Here is a 16,980-nt window from a genome sequence, read left to right as displayed (position 1 = left end):
AGACTATGGTTGAGGACAAAGGGAGGTGAGAAGTGGACAGGAAGTAGTAAGAGTGGGGGCAAGGCAGTCAAACCTGTTGTAGAACCGGTTTAACTCATCAGCCATTACAGTGCTTAACTGATTAGATTTTGGAGTTGAACCAATCAAGCTTAAGGTCATAGCAAGGGCAAATAGTTTTTCCACAATGGCTTATTTTTTGTATGAAATATATTTCAAGGATATTTCAAGCACACAACTTGAAGGACTAGACTTTTTTGCATTGAAGGTATTCTTAGTGACATCACTGCTACGGGTCCCGTTTGTTTAAAATGTATTTTCTTTTGTAGCTTATTCCTGGAAAATATTAGACTTTTTTCTTACATTTTTTTTGGCAGATGTAGTTAAATGGCTAAATGCTGCTGAAAACTGAAGCTGTGAGGATAGGGGTGTCTGGGATCAACATAGGTTCAAGGATTTTACTAGAGGCAATCTTGTGCATTTCTTGCTTTATAATTTACATGGAATTAAGGTTAATTCAGGTTGTATATATTATAATGCCTCTGAATATTTTTTAATTCTGGGTACATTCTTTTTTTTATAATCTGTATGTACTGCATTATTTGTTCTGTCATTTCACTTATTGTTTTTGTGTGTGTTTTCAGAATTCTATGAATTTGCCTCCAGACAAAGCCCGGTTACTACGGCAGTATGACAACGAGAAGAAGTGGGAGCTTATCTGTGATCAGGTGAGCAGTGTGATGTTACACTTGCAAAACTGTTCTGTTTCTGAATAGACTAAGCATCCCTCTTGTGTATGGAGCTCACAGCTATAGCAGTCCTTATACATCCTGCTTCATTTGTGCTCCACTAAGCCACTGTTTAACCTTGGCCAGAGGCCTCCAGACAGAGCCACACACGTTTTCTTTGGTTTTCCTTCCCAAATCACCAGGTTGCTTCTAGTTATTTCAGGCCTGTTATTGACATTTGCCTGAATAAATACTGATGTCATGTAACCTCTCACTGTTAACTTCGGACAGGTTGATTTTTTTTAGGTTGTGCTAGTGAATTAAGACTATTTCCAGAAGCACAAATCTGATTTAATGGCCAAAATCTACATCATGTAATGCTACCTACTGGGGTGTGCCTCAGGGATCTGTGCTTAGGCTTCTGCTCTTCCTAATGTACACCAGGTTTTTTTTTGACCGTCCCACAGCTAACTTATACCTGTGTATGGTCATTTTGTAGCTACTGAGCTCTGCATTGCATGTTTTTTTTCTTAGTGATAATTTTAAATATCTGGATTGCATTGATTTGTATAATACCTCTTTGTGATTTACTTTAAGCATAAGGAAAAAAAGAGAGAATGAAAAAGTAAAAAAAATTAATGAAAAAGCAGAATTTCATGAATATTAATACTAACACCAGTGCTATGTGTTAAACAGCTTTAGTGTGTTAGGGCCTTGTTTTGAGTTTTCCCTGGGGTCTGTATGTTTTTCCTGTTATTGTGAATGCAACACCAGTGTTATCGGTGGAGTGTCCTTACCAAGGCCAACGAAAAGGAATAGTGTTTCCAAAGATTACAGTTAAAATACTTAGATGAGGATGAAATGTAACAACTTTTAAAACTTTGTTTGCAACTCTTGTTTCCATACTGTTTAAAATGTAACAAACTTATTGTATTGTATAATTGACCCAAAACCAAACATCCAAATTTAATTAAACTTTTACATGACCACCAAATGATACTGTTGAATATCTGTGTTGTTAGTGAGGTTTGAAATATTTTTCTCTTTTCCTGTGACGTGTTTTATCAGGAAATATAGTGTAGTAAATCCTGATGCATGGCAGGTCAGCAACACAAACACCAAAACCAAGGACACCAAAGAACACATGGCGCTCTTTAAAGTTATATCATGAAAAAGTCAAAGGAAGACTAAGGCAGAAATGTCTGTCTTTTTATAATAATAATAATGCATGCTACCAGTTCTACACTGCTGTTGCTGTACTGTATGTGTCCTGTTTGTACATCATGCAGTTTTTACAAATAATTATATCTTTGTACCCTATCAGGAAAGATTTCAAGTAAAAAACCCTCCTCACACATATATCCAGAAGCTGAAGAGTTATTTGGACCCAGCAGTCACCAGGAAGGTCAGTTCTGATTTGCTGTAGCACTTTATGGCTTATTTGTTAAACAGTGGTGTAGCAACACTCCACTGCTGTCATCACATGTAAGGTTATCGACATTGTGTCTGAGAAGTGGGCCTGGCTTGTTGGATAAACGGTGTGTATATCCTCTCCAGTGGATATTTTATTTTTTGGTTCAGGATAACGGTTCATTCCTAAAGCAGAGAGGGTGTATGCTGTGTGATAAGTTTTCTCCTTTAAGGCGTTTCAAGGTTTTACAAGTCCAAGGTGACATTTTATGAAGGCATAGAAAGAAGCACAGACAGATGATGACAGGAAAGACAAGAGAAGGATGAATGAATAAAGATCAAGCAAAAGATGTAAGAAAGGTGATAAAATGAGACATGCAAAGCTTTAAAGATGTTACCATAGCAAGCATGTTCAGAAACAACCACAATGAACTAGGATTTATGAAATTAGTTATAAATGAGGGGTTTGTTTCCTTATATACAGTTACACTGAGAAGGGTTTAAAATCCACGAAGTTAACACCATTATGCCTGAAGGTTTGCACAAGCGTTTATCTAACATATACGTATTATACTTTGATTTGCTCTGTCTTCTGCCTCTGTAATGGTAAGATGGAAATTCATTTTTTTCATTGAGTGTGAAGATTGCTTTTTTTCTCTGAGTGTAGAAGGATCATTATAATCAGACAGACAACACCCAGCCATCATACACAAGCCCTCCTCCTGGGTATTGTACACTTCGACCTCCCTGCCCTTCCTGAGAACAGCGGCAAGAGCATAGAGGCAAAAGAAACAGAAAGTACAGTTAAAATGAGAGTAAAAGAGGGAAAAAACTGCAAGCACATACAAGCAGAAACAAAAAAGAAAGACACAGGGAGAAAATAGTTGCGGGAGAAAGAAGGGGCCCAGTAACACTCTTAAGAATAAAAGTGGTAGCGACAAAGGGAGGTAATAGGCAGACGGTGAAAAGAAGGAGAGCCGTGGAGCAAGCGAGAGAGAAAGAGATGGTTTTACATCATGGATTCCCCCTTTTTTAACAGCTGAACAATTGCTACTTTATGTGGTGGTGAGCATGGAGAGTTGCAGTGGACCTTCTCCCATTTTTACATAGGACACATTCCACATGTCCTTCCTGGCCAATCAGCAAGCAGCAGGAAGACGGCCATTGCATAAGGTCCTGAAGAATGTCTGAGCCATAGATTTGTTTCCAGTTTCAAGGATGACCCCTCTGGGAGAACACCCCCACCCCCTTCCTTTCTCTCTGTCTGTCTCTCTCTCCCTTTCTCTCTCTCTCTCTCCCTTTTGCTCTCTCTCTCTCTCTCTCTTTTCCTCTCTCTCTTACATTCTCACACAGCTGGGAATGCTTAGCAAAGAGTGAGAAGTCTGTAATCCATGCGAACATTTACAGACTTAAAGAGGTAGATCCGTTTTAAACATAAAAATCTAGGTCATGTAATTGTATTATATTACATATTGCATATATTACATATTACATATCAATTATAATTCTAGGTCTTTTAATAATAATACTCATATTATGAGTCAGATGAGGTGCAGTATGAAGATCCTGAAGCAAAACTTGGTCAGTTAGTTAGGCACAGTAAAGTAATACATTTGCCCAATATGCCAATATGTAGCCAGACTGAAGCTTGTCTTTTAATGCAGTATGTAAACTTTAGTAGTTTAACAAAGCTCACTAATCTGGAGTGGATTATGGATAAAGCCGTAACTAATTTTACTATTTGTAAAATAGTCACAAAAACACACAGTCATGGCTTTGTATACCTGTATAGAATGAAAACATAAGGTTTTTTTTCGAACATGTGGACACAGTCACACACGTAACAGCCCAGAGTTTCTTTCCAAATGTGTCAGAGCCACCACACAGAGAGCTGTCATGAAGCACATGCTTTATTTTTTATTTATTTTCTAACGCCTCTGTTCTTTTAGTTTGTTTATTTAATATCATTCTCTACCCCTACCTGTCTAGCTTGTCTTTTCTTTTCCTTTCTTTATCCTGTCTATTTTTGTCCCTATTTTTATTGCATTCACTGCTCTCTTGTGGTTGAAGCCAGTGCACTCTCACCAGCTGAAAACTGTTGTGTATTTGACTTTTGATGAATCATTGATTAAGCCTAGCCTGTCAGTTTCCAGTCCCTACTCCATTTGTATCATCACATCTTCTAAAGGCTGTTGCGTGTGTGCGTGCATGTGTGCGTATGTGCGGCTTCAGCTGAACTTTTTGTCTGTAGATGAAGGAAGGCTAGTCTGCCCCTCCTCTGCCTGCTCTGCTGCGATGAGCAGTTTGTTCACATGCATTTCACCTGACACAAGATTGGGTCATGGGGCTTGCACACAGGGATTGTTACCTTGGAAACAGCACGCGGGACAAGAATGGGTCCACAGTTAAGTTCTTAGCACAGAGAGGCTCACACATGCAATGAGCTCCCACTTTAATGAGATGATATGATTACACAAGGCATAGGAGTCACCTCTGAACCAAAACAGCAACCAGCAGGACTCCTCGTTCTTTTCTCACAAGACTTGTGCATCATGATATACAATTATAACATTGATATACAATACATCACTGCATGTTTTTTTCTTTAGAGATAATTTGTCTAGGATTTAACTTCAGTAAAGTAGTTTAGATTTAGCAATTCAGAGAAGTTTTTTACATTACCCTGTTCCCATTCATACATGTTTCCTTTTTATCCTGTGTGCAGAAATTCCGTCGGAGAGTCCAAGAATCCACTCAGGTGCTGAGAGAACTAGAAATTTCATTAAGGACCAATCACATCGGGTGAGTGATCAAGACTGTGTGTGTGTGCCGAGTGTGTGTGTTTAAAGCTTTTTATTAAATATTTATACATTAATAAGATTTAATAAAAAATGTGTTTAGAATTTGCATATGATTTCCTTTAACACTAATAATCTTGGCTTGCTTTTGAGGACCGCAGAAAATAGGTACATCACATATAATTAAGTAAATACTGTAACAAAACTGTAAGTGTTGGTCAGATGCTCATAATGAGTCAAACATGCTGCTTGGCCTCAAGAACATAGTCGCACAGAATAATACTCCTTGTGACAAATTTTGCATATCACGTTCTTCATGTTAAGATTTATTGGTCAATTTTTTTATTGTAAAAATAAAAAAAGTCGACAGTTCATTACCGTTCTTTTAGGTTTTAATAATGTATTGGTCCTTGATTCTCTAAAGGTGTCATTTGTTGTGATGTTAAGGCTGAGAAAATGAGATGCTGAGATCATTTGTTATGGATAGCAATGTCACAAAAAGTCTATCTGCATCAGTAGGAGCTGGAAAAGCTGACAGATTATGATGAGGTATCACCGCTGCAGAAAAGCAGGAAGTCCTGCTTTTCCTGCTGTTCCAACTGTCTCTGCAACTAAATGTACAAGATTTACTGAAAGAGATTCTCAGCTGTACCATAAACACTAAATATACGCACACAATGCTCATTTACACAGCGCAGAGCTTTGCTTACTATCACTATGCTTCTAAACTGGACTGATCTGTCTTATTTGTATAATATGATGAAGCATTAGTAATTTTTAGTTACATGTGGAGAAAGACAAATTAGCACAGCAGCACAATAAGGCTGTGTTGAAAATGTCGAGAGTGTTAAATTGAATAGTAATTACTCTATGAGAACTGCTTGCAAAAGTAAACTCCACATAGTTGCCACAGAATATAAGCCAATCTAAGACAAGTATGAGAAGAATGTACGTTCTTTCCATGTGGCATTCCGAATTAAAGAACACACGTGCACTCACGGTGGAGAGAACCGACTGGCTTTTGATCACTCAGTTTCTGCCGTGTATGATTCACTGTCATTGATTTTGGAATGGAAAAATTCAACCTTCTGGCCAGAAAATGATGGAAGGAAACACTTAGAATTTAGATTCTGTAAAAGAAAACATTTCAAATCCTTCCTGTGTCTCTTCATGAGCTCCTGTTTAAGACTGTATTTTATAAGTAATGGTCTGCTGATTTAGCACAAGGCATATTGACGTTTCTAAAAATATATTTTTGCAGCTTTGTGTCATATATGTTTCTATCTGTGTGTCTTTTCGCGTAGATGGGTGCGTGAGTTTCTAAACGAGGAGAATAAGGGTCTGGATGTGTTGGTGGAGTATCTCTCATTTGCACAGTATGCTGTCACGTAAGTCACACATGCTGATACACAACACACTGTGAGCACAATAGATCTCTTCTCCTTAACCATAGATGTACACACACACATTGCCACATATGCTGTGGTACACTGACTCATCACTCTCACTCTTTTCGTTCTCTCTCTGACTGGACCGGGAATTAGTGTGTATAAAGTACCACTGTCCATTCAGTCCATTCACAGAGACAGTCACATGATTGTACTGTAGAGCCTGTAAGCATTTCACTGCATTGTCATACTGTGTATGCTTGTATATGTGACAAATGACATTTGAATTTGAGCCTGTAGCAGTTTCCAATCCAGTGAGTGAATAACATTTATATAATATAGTATATATATCAATTGCAGGTTTTATATATTTTACAGCAGTCGAAGTAGGATACGGGCTTGGATTTATTTTCTACCTTCTAGAACAATACTGGATTTTCTTTTATATAAATAACACATATTTAAGTTATTAAGGTGTTAAAGGATATTAACTAACAACAACAGCAATAAAAACAGTTAGTTGTTATTTTAAGACACAAAGGTGAGCTGTTCTGGAATAGATTTTGCAAGAACAGTATTGTCAAGTGCATTTGCAAAACTCATCAAGCACCACGATGAACTTGGCTCCCATGAAGACCTTCCCAGAATAGCAAGATCAAAACTTTCCTCTGCTTCAAATCACAAGTTTATTCATTTAGAGTTACCAGCCTCAAAAATCACTAATTAACAAACAGACCCTCAGATTAGAGCTGTTATAAAGGTTTTACAGTTTATAAGTAGCAGATACACCTCAAGATCAACTGTTCAAAGAAGATTATTGCATATTTTGGATCCTTTGAGCATTGTTTTACAGTGTAGTAAAAGAAAAAAAATAGAAAATGTTAAATAATAAGAAAAGAAATTGACTGGTAAAGTATATATTTGTATATAACACATTTAATTTTAATAAATAATATATTTAATATGCTTTTTGAAGAATTTTGTGTGGGGGGAAAAAGGAATGAGTAAAAATGGGTATTTCATTTTTGTGGTAAAGAGGAGTAAAAGGACACTATTTGAGATTTTCCTTATGTTAAATATAAAAAAAAATGAAGTGTGGATTTGAAGAGTGTAGATTTTACATGGATTTCAGCTAGTGTGAGAAATGCCCATGCATTCTGAATGCTCTGTTTTGACATTTAAAGATTTGATGGTGACAGTTTTGAGAATGGCACAGACAATGCGATGGATAAGTCTAAATCCTGGAGTCGCTCTATCGAAGATCTTCATCGAGGGAGCAGTCTACCCTCTCCAGGAAGCATTAGCAGAGCTGGGAGACATTCTACATTAAGGTAAGATCTCAAGTTAAATGTAATGAAAGAATTCCTTCAGGCGATAATTTACTTGCATGTACAACAGCGGGCAGACAAATGACAAAGACTGCTGTTATTTGCAGTGGTGTGAATCAGATTGAAGTGTGTGTCCATGCTCTCTATGACTAATTCAAATCACAAGTTTATATAAAAATTCTTGTTTTAACACTTTATCATTTCTGGTACACAGGAACTCTAAGGTTAATAATAAACAAATAAAATGTATTTTTTTTGTTTGTTTTTTTAGAACAGAGCAGTTTTCAGGTTTTGTATAACAAACTATCAGATTTTTTATATTATTAACTTCAAGTTAGAGAAAAAAGAAGCTGATGAGGAAAACACTGCTTGTAGCTGCTATAACAAGAAAAAAATTGTTTTGTGGTTCTTTTAGAGCGTTATGCATGACTGGTTAAATGTTATCAGATGCTGTTTAATAATGTTGTAAATTGTGATTGCTGGCAAATTGGTGTCATATAAGACTAACAAAGTACTTAGAGACGTGCTTTTAGATTTATTTTCAGTTTTATTCCTAATATAATAAAGAAAATTCCTTAGAAGTGGCTATTATCTAAACAAAAGCTAAATTCTCGACATCTCTGTGAAAGTCTCACCATTATTTATACAAAACAACAACAAAATGTGTGTTTTATCTAGTGTTCCTCACTGCATGTTTTCCTGGCTCTTCATTTGGCAGGCAGATGAGATGCTTCGCCCAGTCTTGTACTGTTCACCAAACCCTTTTTTTTCTAAGTTTGTTTTGACTCCCAGAAGTATAAACGGTACTGATTTTGATCTGCCTGACCTATAGAGTTTCATAACGAGAACATAAGATGGATAGCAAAAACTTGTCAAAACTAGTCGTCCTAGCATGAGGTATAAACTCTATGAATAACAGTCTTACACAAATCAAAGTGAGCATGATCAGACTTCCATTTCTATGATTAATGAATTATTCACATTTACACAGAACACTGTTCTTTCTCCGGAAGTGTACACGTATGTAGGGGTCTAGCTTCTGTTTCGAAGAGCAAATGTACCAAACCTGATTAATCATCACAAGTATTTATTTAACAGAATCATACTTGGGTATTTAGTTACTCTTAGCTCAGACTTGTTCACAGCATTCCAGTGTTGTCACTAAACCTGTTGAGTTTGGTTCAGTCTCTTTGGATGGTTGGTTCCAGTTTTTACAGATTAGGGTTTGAGCAAAGTTTGTTAACAGAGTTTTGTTAATACTTCTGTTTCCGTCAAACACATAGAATTTCTTACTGCGAACTTTTAAAAATACAAATTGCAGGTTGATAGATTCTTGTTCTTAGACTTTAATTTGTCTAGGGATAGAGATCAAATTAGCTAAAAACATGATAGATTTTGTTTTCTGTAAAAAAAAAAACCTCACGCGTCTGTCAGGATGTGAGGTTATGTCCATGTTTCATAATCATGTGTCATAACCAAAAGTACTCCTGTAATTTATTATTCTACACATGATTAGTGATAATTGAAAATAGAATGTGTATAATGAAAGGTCAAATAAAAAATGGTGAAACATTTAATGAAAACAATGGTATGATAATGACTTGCATTTACATGTAGGAAAATGAGGAGCGCTCAGGCTCACGTTTATGTGCAAGCCTGTGTCTTATACAGTCTGAGTACTTTAAGAAAGGCTTTAAAAACAAATTGAAGTCCATTCAAAAAGGCATATAGACAAATCGGTGTGTGTGAGTATGTGCTTTGTGACAAGACAGAAATAACCTATTTCTGTGTGTAAGAGAGAGAGATGGGGTGTTGGTTAAGATTATGATGCAGTTATTTGTCACATACCTTACAGTGCAGTGGAATGTTTTTTTTTTTTTCTTTACATATCCCAGTTAGGAAGTTAGGTTCAGAGCACAGGGTCAGCCAGGATGGCAGTGTCCCTGGAGCAGATAGAATTTGGGGTTGAGGCTTCAACCTCAGACTTTCCGATCAGTGACCCAGAGCCAGCTAGTCCCTTTGAGCCAAAGCTTTTAGTTCCTGTGAGGTTTTTTTGTTTGCTTACATTTATTTAATAAAATTACAATACGTTTTTCTTTTGCCTATTGGAGCTAAGTTTCAGATAAGATTTAGCTGAAGTGTAGCATTAATAATTATGTCAGTAAAATCTATGTAATTATATGTAGCGATTAAGATACATTATTATACATTCAGTCTGAAAGTTTATATTTTTTAATCTGCCTGCATTTCTCCAAAATACATGTCTGTCTTTTTTATTTTCTACGTTTTGTTGTCTAACATTTGTTTGTTTGCCCCTGTACTGCACATAAAACCCTAGAGCTCAATCTGTCTTTACAAAGCACTACAGACCTCTGCCGTGCATGTCAATGATGCTGCCATTGTGTGTGTGTGTGTGTGTGTGTGTGTGTGTGTGTGTGTGTGTGTGTGTGTGTGTGTGTTGTTAAAACAATACTGTCTACACTGCAGAGGAACCACTTATTTTAGGCTACCGTGTTTAATGCCCTAGAGGATAATAAACATTATATTTCACTTTAGGTTCCAGTGCTGTTACTGGGACAACATTTGTTAGTTCACTTGCAGTTGATGATTTAATATTGGATTTCTCTGATTCTGTTTCTTCTTGCTAGTTTAACAGTTTGTGTTTGAGAGTGTGTGTGTGTTCTTTCCATGCTTTTATGAAACTTCTCTGACTTTGAACTGTTTTCTTAGATGTAATACATTGCCCAGCAGAAGAACATTAAAGAATTCAAGATTGCTGTGTAAGAAAGACGATGTTCACGTCTGCATCATGTGTCTACGAGCCATAATGAACTATCAGGTAAATCCCACACACAGAAAAGCATGTGCAATACATAAGGTTTTCTCTGGCTTTTACTTTGACAGGTAATTTTTCAAATGTTTTAGTTTCGGTGTTTAATTAAATTTCAAGCATCCTTCTGTGCTTATTAATGCATCGCACATTTTTTTTCTATGTGTGTTATTGTTGTTAGTATGGCTTCAACATGGTTATGTCCCACCCTCATGCTGTGAATGAAATTGCACTAAGTCTGAACAACAAGAACCCCAGGTAAAGCATTTTAATTGGTGCCTGTGTATGCGTGTGTGTGTTTGTGTGTGTGTGTGTGTGTGTGTGTTTGTGAGTGAGTTTGTGCTGAAGGGAGAAAGTGTTTTGGAGAGGGTGATTTAAAAACACCTGCTTTTTAATGGAGTTTTCCCAGCATGTGCTACACTCTACACTCTCATACAGGCAGCTTTGAGTCCTCTGGCAGGGTCATAAATATCAGCAGCCGCAACAGGACAGTCTCCTAATCTGTGCATGTGGGTGTGCCCAGTTTTGCATGTGCATAGCCTCCTGACTTGTTTTGTGTCAGTGCACTGCATGCTAATAGCAAAACAGCAGCCATACCAGTTTAACACAACTGTTGGTTTTGCTGTTTAATGTGATATAATTTCAGACAAACTTAAAATGCTGAATAAAATGGTGAAGCACTGACATCCTTCCACTCTCTCTCTTGTACTCTCTCTCTCTCTTTGTGTGTGTGTGTGTTTTGCAGGACAAAAGCACTAGTCCTAGAGCTACTGGCTGCTGTGTGTTTAGTCAGAGGAGGACATGAGATCATTCTCTCTGCTTTTGATAACTTTAAAGAGGTACAGAGCTGCACTGTTCACATATGATTATTTTTAACATTCTTTAATATTTCATTTACAGGTGCTTTATATGTGTAAAAATGTCACATATTGTGTCATTTCCTTTCATAAAAACTACCGTATGTTTTGCCACATTTGCTTAAAAAGTGGCTGATCCGATGCATAAGTAGTTTCCTAAAGGAAACTAAAGGAAAATTACTAGTGGATCATTGGTGTTGTATTGCAATTGCAAATTTAAATAATACATAATAGATGTATTACAAGCTGAAACGTCTGTAACTGTCAGCTTTTTTTAGCTGTGCCAACGAATTTTTTTGATTATTGGAAGTGAATTTAAACACCAGTACTGTATGGCTATAGGGACACAAATAATAGCTAACATACATTCATGCAATCAAACCATAGTCCAGATTTAAAGCAGGCTTGAGGAACATGGAATCTCAGTGGTTAAATGCATTTAGTGCATTCAAGAATATTATTTTATAGTGACCTAATAAATGATTTCAATCACATATAAATAATTAGTCCTTCCATCCTTCACTGGGTAATTTTTTAACATTTGTATCATCATGTTTATTACAGAATATGCATTTTTTTGTCTTCTTGCATGCATGTCACATATTAACTCTTATGACTTAACTAAACAAAATACACATGCTTTGTTGTTTACACAAGGTTTGTTCAGAAAATCAACGCTTCGAGAAGCTGATGGAGCACTTCAAGAATGAGGACAATAACATCGATTTCATGGTACTTATTCAAACACATATCGGCGGCTTTTTTTAAATTCCTAATTAACTTTTAGTTAACACATTCAGTTTGTGGTAGTTTTGTTAACTTTGTCTCTAGGCACAGAGGAGCAGGTCTGTGTGTATTTAGTCCTTGTGTGTAAAATTCACATGACTGTGTCAACTTACTGTCAAGTAGCAGTCTATAACTCAAAGTTTGTGGATACCTGCTCATCACACAACTGTGTGCTTCCTGAATATTTTATTCAAAATCCATGGCCTTTAATAAGGAGTTGGTCCTTTTTTTGTACAAATTTAGAGCAAAAATATATAGTTACAAACACTATTGTGAGAGCCACACAACACAAATATCCTGTACACGTTTATATACAGTTCTATTGTGGTTTCCTCTGTTGTATACCAGCCTCTGCTTTTCTGCAAAGGCTTTCTGTTGGATTGTGCCTGTGAAGATTTGCCAATTCAGTCATGCTGAAACATGTCCTGGTTAGGCCCTCATGCCCCTAAGTGCACCCAAGTGTCACTGAGGGGACATTGGAATGTTCAAGCATGGAAAGACATTCCAGATTATGGTGTGGCAAAGGCCTATAAATTGATGGGATGATCAGATGTCCACATACTTTTGAAAATATATACATTTAAACTTTGGATTGCGAGCATAATTCCACAGATTAGAGTTGTATAAAGGCTTTACAGATCATCAGTAGGAGATACATTTCATCTTAACTGTTCAGAAGAGATTATTGGATATTTTGGATGCTTTGAGCATTGTTTTACAATGTAGAAAGAAATAAAAATCAGGAAAGATCATGGAATTAGAAAGGTATCCCAAACCTTTGAGCGGTAGTGTATATGTGTTTGAGTGAATAGATAGGTAGTTAGTTAGTTAGTTATTACGTGTCGGTCCCAAACCCGATTAGAAAAAATGTGAGGGTTGAGTCAGGAACGGCATCCGTCAGGCATCAGGCTTAATACAGCTTATAAAACGGCCAAGTTGTGTGTAGACCAGACAGTACTCTGTGGTACTGATATACAGTATATAAACTAAAAATCCCATTATGCCGATGTAGCATGCGGTGGTAACTGTGTAATTGTAGGCAGGGCCATCTTCAACTTTTATGTCATCATGTGAGGTAATAATACATCTGCCGAAACATTGGAGCAGCATGAGGAGTTAATCGCACGCTCTGTGTGCAGGTAATGGTAGCACGTGGGCGTCAGGCTCAGGGAAATAATTTCATTGGTTTTGCTAGGGTATATCATACTCTACTTAAATCTAGCTGGTGTTACATTGTAGTTTTGTAGTTTTTTTCTTTGAGGAATAAATCAAAAGCACTAAAATTTTAATGTTTCCAAGCAATGTAGAAGGTCTAACCACACATTTCTGCAACACAATTTTAGCTTTATTATACATGCAAATAGGTGGAATCAGGCCCGAAGTTTATCCAGCAATAAGAGCAGAAGCAGCAGGTTGCAGTTCATTTGTTTGTGTAATCTCCATAGTCAGGTCAACAGGTTACTGACATTTCTGTCTTGTCATGTCATATCATCTGAAATATTATGTTTCTTGAGTAAAAACCTTTTTCATCACCTATATTGACATTGTTTGTGTGACTCCTGAATGTGCTTTGCATGTTTTAGTATCCTGTGCATAGTAACTGGACACATCCTACTGGATCACCATTTAGTGTTTGCTTTTCTTCTTTACAATTCTGCCTATTAATGTTCAGCATTCCACTACCTTCCAGGTGGCATGTATGCAGTTTATAAACATTGTGGTCCACTCAGTAGAAGATATGAATTTTAGAGTGCACCTACAGTATGACTTCACTAAACTATGTTTGGACGAGTACTTGGATGTGAGTATTTGTCTGAAGAACCCCTTTAGCATTTCTTAGTCGCTATTTTTATAGATCTAGTAATCCACTGAATGCTTTTTTTTTCACTGTTTCCATGTTTTTCTGTCCTCTGAGTAGAAGCTGAAGCACACAGAGAGCGATAAACTGCAGGTGCAGATCCAGGCTTACCTGGATAATGTGTTCGATGTGGGGGCTCTGTTGGAGGACGCTGAAACAAAGAATGCAGCGCTGGAACGAGTGGAGGAGCTGGAGGAGAGCATGTCTCATGTGAGTACAGGGTTTAGACACTCATCAACTTCCTCAAGACCATGAGAACAAAAATAAGCAAATTTCCATCCATGTATATGTGATTGACTCATCTGTCTGTTAAAATAAACTGTCTATCTGCAAAGTTTAACAGCATTGCCCTCACCTCTAGAGGATCTGGTTTATGTATTCAGATTTTCCTGCTCCAAACAGACATAACTCATCATATAGAGCCTTCAATAGTCAGTATTATGAATGGTGACAGCCTGAAAACATGCATGTGGGAAAACGTGAATATGGGCCTGAAGTTAAAAGTCACTTGTGGTTCTGAAAACAAACCTGAGGGCTTTCTTTCTATTTCGTTAAACTAATTAGATAATTAATCTAAGAAGAATAAAATGACGTGCATAGTTCTCGTGTTACTTGATGATTAATATGATTAGCTTAAAAATAAAGCCTTCATAGTAGCAATCAAATATCTTTTAACCCTTCAGTTTAATTAGAAATCGTCTTCCTGTTCAACAGATTTTACAGGAATCAACTGTGCTAATCCTAAAATTGTGTTCTGTTGAAATTGTAGTTTGATCCAAGGCCTAAAGTTTTAGCACAACCACAATTCGTGATTGATTGAATTAGCAGTTCCATTAGTATGTGAAGTTTATTCCATCTCTAAACTGTTGATGCATATTACTTTGAATGTTGTAAACATCTTGCAGTTATTAGTTTAAGATTATTATTTATGATGAATTAACTTGATCTAAGGCCCTCTTCATTTACATCGTAACTGAGAGAGCTACACAAAGATACACAATACATATTTATCAAAATATTAGTTTCTGTTTGTGAACATGGCGTTAATCTCACAATGCAGATGACCGAGAAGTTACAGGACACAGAAAATGAAGCTATGGCAAAGATTGTGGAACTGGAGAAGCAGCTAATGCATAAGAACAAGGAACTGGACTCTGTACGGGTAAGAGTTTCTTTGCCCCTTAAACACAGATTGTTTTTTAGAGTTGCTACATTTCAATTTTTGTGTATATAAAAGGTAACTTCAGCTTAATACCTACAACAATTTACAGATTTTTTTTTTAATTGGTTATAGGAAGTCTACAAGGACGCCTCCTCTCAGGTGCACACACTAAGAAGAATTGTGAAGGAAAAGGATGAGGCCATTCAGAGACAGTGCAATCTGGAGAAGAAGATTCATGAACTAGAAAAACAAGGAACCATCAAGATTCAGAAGAAAGGAGATGGGGATATTGCCATCCTGCCCACTGTTCCACCCACTAACGGTCTGCTGGCAGGCACAGAGGGTGTGATGGGGGTTCCTGGGAGTACCATGGTCGGTTCTGTGGGACCAAGTAACGGTGTAGACCCGGGCATGTCCATGCCACCACCTCCTCCTCCACCCCCTCCTATGCCTTCATCATGTGAGTGATTTAAATTCTCTCCTAACGAATCTAAACTCAGTGAATTGGACCAGAGCACTGAAATTAGTAATAGTAAACCTGATTTAAGATAACCAGTGTTGGTTTGTGCTACTCCAGGATTATTTTTTTAACCTTTATATGGTAACAGAGACAGGCCGCCTTAAGCTCCAGCAGTTCTCTTTTGTGGCACACAGCAAGAGGATTTGAAACAGCAAATGACTTTATACTTGGTCTTGCTAATTGAGACTCTGTGGGAGAAATATCTTCTGGCAGGCTGTCATCTCTCTCTCTCTCTCTCTCTCTCTCTTTCTCTGTTGCTCTTTTACATGTCAAATTTTTTTTTGGCACTTAGTTTTTCCTTGTTCACCGCTTTTTTATTATCGTTTCTTGTGCTTATTCTTTCTTATCTTTTAGTTTACTTTTATTACTTTAATATATATATATATATTTTTTACTATTTCAGTACCAAATGGTCCATCACCGGTCGTTGAGCCACCTCCTCCTCCTCCTCCTCCACCACCTCCCCCTCTTCCTGGCTCTGGCATGGGGGAATCTATGCCCCCACCTCCACCACCCATGGCACCACCTCTACCAGGCTGTGGATCCCCCACTGTAATTTTTAATTCAGGTCTTGCAGGTAAGTCTGTGCATGCAGACATCATGTCATATTCTTTTTTTAGGCATAAAACATAATAAAAATGTGTTACTCAATAGTGACCTTTTGCAGACAATGACAGCAGACACAATAGCGGCAGACGTTTTTGTTGATAGTTATGTTCGAGGTGTATTTCTGAGCCAAAAAAAGAAACAGAAAGATTACCTGATGATTACCTGATGCTTTGTCACACAGATAAACGTGTAACCTTTGAAATGATAGCTTCTGTTCTGCTGATTATTTTCATATGCAGTATGTTGTTGTGGACTTAAAAACGTATTTAAAAGAGAAACAAGCATGTGAAAAGTTGATGAAAAAGTAAATAAGAACATTAATTTGTACAGGTTTGATTCATCATAACGAATGTACAAATATGTGATTTCTCCTGGATTTGGTGGCATTTGCTATTTTTAGCATTAGCTCTTAATTACTGTTCTGAGTTGAATCTTCAAAAGCATAAAATGAAAATCTAGTGCACTATGTAGGGTGTTCCAACCCCTGTTACACACACATCAAAGTAATGGCCTTGATCAGGGGATAGAATGGGATTTAGGATTCAGCTTTGTGACTAGTTAGCACTGTCACTTGAAAACGCAACATGGATGGTTAAAAGGCAATTTAGAACAAAATATTAGGATTCCTGACCACTGCACAATACATGTACTTATTTTTTTTTCTCACAAAAATACTTACTGTTGCTTTATTAGCATTATCTACACTGAT

General features: G+C 37.0%; 1 protein-coding gene across 3 annotated transcripts in view; it reads left to right on the top strand.

Moving 5' to 3' along the window:
- fmnl2a (formin-like 2a) overlaps positions 1 to 16,980 on the top strand; it is a 53,489-nt gene that overhangs the window by 26,123 nt on the left and 10,386 nt on the right. For all 3 annotated transcript variants that reach the window (XM_053497362.1, XM_053497363.1, XM_053497364.1), the window contains exons 2-15: positions 642 to 725; positions 2,050 to 2,130; positions 4,861 to 4,937; positions 6,238 to 6,321; positions 7,506 to 7,652; positions 10,380 to 10,488; positions 10,661 to 10,737; positions 11,225 to 11,318; positions 11,994 to 12,068; positions 13,813 to 13,923; positions 14,041 to 14,190; positions 15,041 to 15,142; positions 15,275 to 15,602; positions 16,066 to 16,239. In XM_053497362.1, coding sequence (XP_053353337.1) covers positions 642 to 725; positions 2,050 to 2,130; positions 4,861 to 4,937; positions 6,238 to 6,321; positions 7,506 to 7,652; positions 10,380 to 10,488; positions 10,661 to 10,737; positions 11,225 to 11,318; positions 11,994 to 12,068; positions 13,813 to 13,923; positions 14,041 to 14,190; positions 15,041 to 15,142; positions 15,275 to 15,602; positions 16,066 to 16,239 — 1,693 coding nt within the window. The remainder of the gene's footprint in view (positions 1 to 641; positions 726 to 2,049; positions 2,131 to 4,860; positions 4,938 to 6,237; positions 6,322 to 7,505; positions 7,653 to 10,379; positions 10,489 to 10,660; positions 10,738 to 11,224; positions 11,319 to 11,993; positions 12,069 to 13,812; positions 13,924 to 14,040; positions 14,191 to 15,040; positions 15,143 to 15,274; positions 15,603 to 16,065; positions 16,240 to 16,980) is intronic.

This window comes from Clarias gariepinus, chromosome 5 (genome assembly GCF_024256425.1).
Source record: "Clarias gariepinus isolate MV-2021 ecotype Netherlands chromosome 5, CGAR_prim_01v2, whole genome shotgun sequence".
Lineage (NCBI taxonomy): Eukaryota > Metazoa > Chordata > Actinopteri > Siluriformes > Clariidae > Clarias > Clarias gariepinus.
This window is presented reverse-complemented; position numbering and strand designations above follow the sequence as displayed.